The sequence below is a fragment of the Loa loa genome (genome assembly GCF_000183805.2).
Source record: "Loa loa unplaced genomic scaffold supercont3.440, whole genome shotgun sequence".
In the NCBI taxonomy this organism is placed as follows: Eukaryota; Metazoa; Nematoda; class Chromadorea; order Rhabditida; family Onchocercidae; genus Loa; species Loa loa.
In genome coordinates, this window is record NW_018108620.1 from 6,965 (window position 1) to 10,254 (window position 3,290).

A 3,290-nucleotide genomic window follows, 5' to 3' on the forward strand; every position below is an offset into this window, starting at 1 on the left:
TTTGTTTATATTAAATTTTTGAAATTTATTCAGTAAATTCGATACAGTGGTTGATTGGGATGTTTGTATTGCATTAAATTAGTATTAATTGTTAAATTTTACAAAAATATATGTGGCAAATTGAAATAACTTACAGTGATATTAGATAAATGATAACTGAAAAAAGTGAATGATAAATAAGGATGAGAAGAGATAATTCCAGAAAAAAAAAAAGAAAGTATTATTGACCATATGCCACATATAAATCATTTAATCATTAATAATCTACAAAGTTTTCTTACTACTTAAAACATGATGATAAATAAAGATCATAGCAGTTGTTCTTCCAATTTACTTCGAAACTGTTAAAACTATAAAACCTCTTCAATTATATAATGTCTACATCAAATAGCTATAGTAGGTAAATAATTGGAGAAAACTAAAAAAAAAAAAAAAAGAAGAAATTAATTAGTAATTGATAAATGGAACAGTTAATAATTAAAAAATTATAAACATTTACATTTTTTTATTTTTTGTTGATTTACAAATTTTTCGTTTTCTTCATTTCATTAGCATGGAATAAAATGAAAAAGAAAAAAATAAGCAAACAAAATAAATAAATGAATAATAAACAAAGAAAGAGAAACAACAATGATCATAAATAAAACCATTTCATCTCTTTTTTTTTGCTATTTAAAAGTTTTTAAAAGATTTAGCAAATTGAATAAGTAATGATATGAGAGAAATAGGAGGGAAAATGATGAGATAATAGAGAGATAAAATGAAAAAGGAAGGAAACGATGACAAAGTTTATGGGACCATTGTATATGAATGGAGGGAAGAATAATGGGATGAACCAGACGACCGCCAACACATTCCACACATTTTAAATACCACCGAAGCGACAGCAGTTAGTGTTCGTCATTGGTTCAAAGAACATAATTTTCCATTCTAACTAGAATTGATAAGATGGGCTGCATTCTGATATTGCACACACATACACACACGCACACATGTACATACACATACACACACGTAAACACACACACGCACACATGTACACACACATACACACACACACATACATACACACGTAAACACGCACACACATACACACACACACGTACACAGACGTACACACGCACATACACACACGTAACACACATATACAGACATGCATACACACACACACACACAGACGCACACGTGCACAGACGTACACACACACACACACACACACACATACATACAGACACACGTACAAGCATACACGTACACACGCACATATGTACACACGCACATACACGTACACACCCGCACACACACACACACACACACACACATACGTACACCATACCGCTACTAGTATCTACCAATCATTTCACAGTTGTCCACTCGAATGTAATCACAACAATTAACCATTATTTCTCTTCAATAGAAAATGCTTTAATTTTGTTCAATTATTTAGTAATTTTAATCAGAGGCTCAATCTAACAAGACGAATAAACTGAAAGTATAATATGAACATAGCTAAAATGTTAATGTTTTTTTTTTTAATCTTTAATCTAATAATTTAAATTAAAAAAAAAGATTATTCATTTGAGAATATTTCCATAACAAAATGGAAATTATTAAATTTATTAAATGATTAAATAAAAATTATTGAGGAATTCATCTATTATTTAGATATTTTTATTTGAAAATTTCAACAAATTGGATAGCAATACTGAAAGCATAATAGGAAATACAATAATTGAAATTAGAAATGAAAATTTTCAAAATAATAGCTTTCACACAACTTTAAACATTTTAACAAAATAATAACTTCAACCATATGAAATATAAAAATATTTTCAACTATCTAACATGCAAATATTATACTTATAAACGCTTGAGCTATCTCAAATAATGAAAATAGACTATCAATGTATGCACTGCTTTTCATTTCATTGATTTCAAAAAAAAAAAAAAAGATTTTTAAAATGAAAGCAATCAAATGGAAATAATTTGTCATATTCTTTTATTTCAATGCCATGAAGCAATATAGCAATCATCAAATTGTCAACTGTTTAGTAGTATCAAATGTCATAATTACCTTAAGTATAGCATTTGGATGATTAGCATTAAAACAAAAAGATTCGACAACTTATTTACAATTCGATTACTTCATATAGCTGCTTATTTTTATAAGGAAAATAAATTTAACGAAAGAAGAGAATAATACGATAATAATATACATTTTTATTATTATTGCATTATTTATTTGTTTATTTCCCTTCCCAGTAACATTCATTTAAATGGGCTGAAAAAGAAGCCAAATGAATAAAGAAGCCTAATTGAAATGAAAAACTTAAAACAAAAGAAGTGAATGAATAAATAAATTTATTGTGTCTTAATTAGATATAGCGGAGAGAGAAAAAAAAAGAAGTATGATGAAATAAATTAAAGTATATTCTACTGCATTCATATCATTTAGTATTTTTTCCAGCAAAATACTTTATCAGTGTTTTATTGATAATGAGAAAGTGTCGTTCGTTTAAATTACTGAAGTATTTTAAGATGACATTAAACCATTTTAGCAATTTAATTCGAATTAATTCAAGTATGCAAATCACATTTGAATGAGGTGATGAGTAAAAAATAAAAATAAAAAAATGTTAAAATCTGAGATACGATAACGAAATCAGAAATGAACGAAACATATTTTACTGCAATTACTGCTACTAATATCACCAATATTTACTGTTCACTGGAAGGAGGATTTAATTCATCAAATATATGTCATCTATTCGTTTTCATGATATATTAGAATAATACGACGTTGAGAGCGGAAAATTTGACATATTTTAGGCGATTTAAATCTTACATAATCTTTGTAATAATCATAATAATAATTATAATCATAACAATAACAATAAAAATAATAATAATCATAATCATGATAATAACAACAATGATAATAATCATAATAATAGTAACAATAATAATAATGATAATGATAACAATAATTAATAGTAGTAGTATTAATATTAGTAGTAGTATAGTAGTAGTAGTAGTAGTAGTAGCTGTAATAAATATAAGTTAGCCAATTTCGACTAGCGTGCGATCCTTTTTAAAGCTTTCCTAATTTTCAATAAACTAATACTTATATCTCTCTCTTTCTCTTTTACTCTTCTTCTCCCTCCCTCGCTTTTTCCTCTCTTTTCATATTGATATGAACGAATTTTATCGACATCTTGTTTAAAAAGGAGCAAAAACAAACAAACAAACAAACAAACAAATAAATAAATAAATAAATAAATAAATAAATA

General features: G+C 26.4%; 1 protein-coding gene across 1 annotated transcript; it reads left to right on the forward strand.

Annotated features, from left to right (window-relative positions):
* Positions 1-948: 948 nt before the first annotated feature.
* Positions 949-1,473, forward strand: LOAG_18678 (hypothetical protein; the record flags this gene model as incomplete). Its single annotated transcript, XM_020451342.1, has 1 exon — positions 949-1,473. One exon carries the CDS (start codon positions 949-951, stop codon positions 1,471-1,473), a length of 525 nt encoding a protein of 174 aa, XP_020304881.1.
* Positions 1,474-3,290: the final 1,817 nt, after the last annotated feature.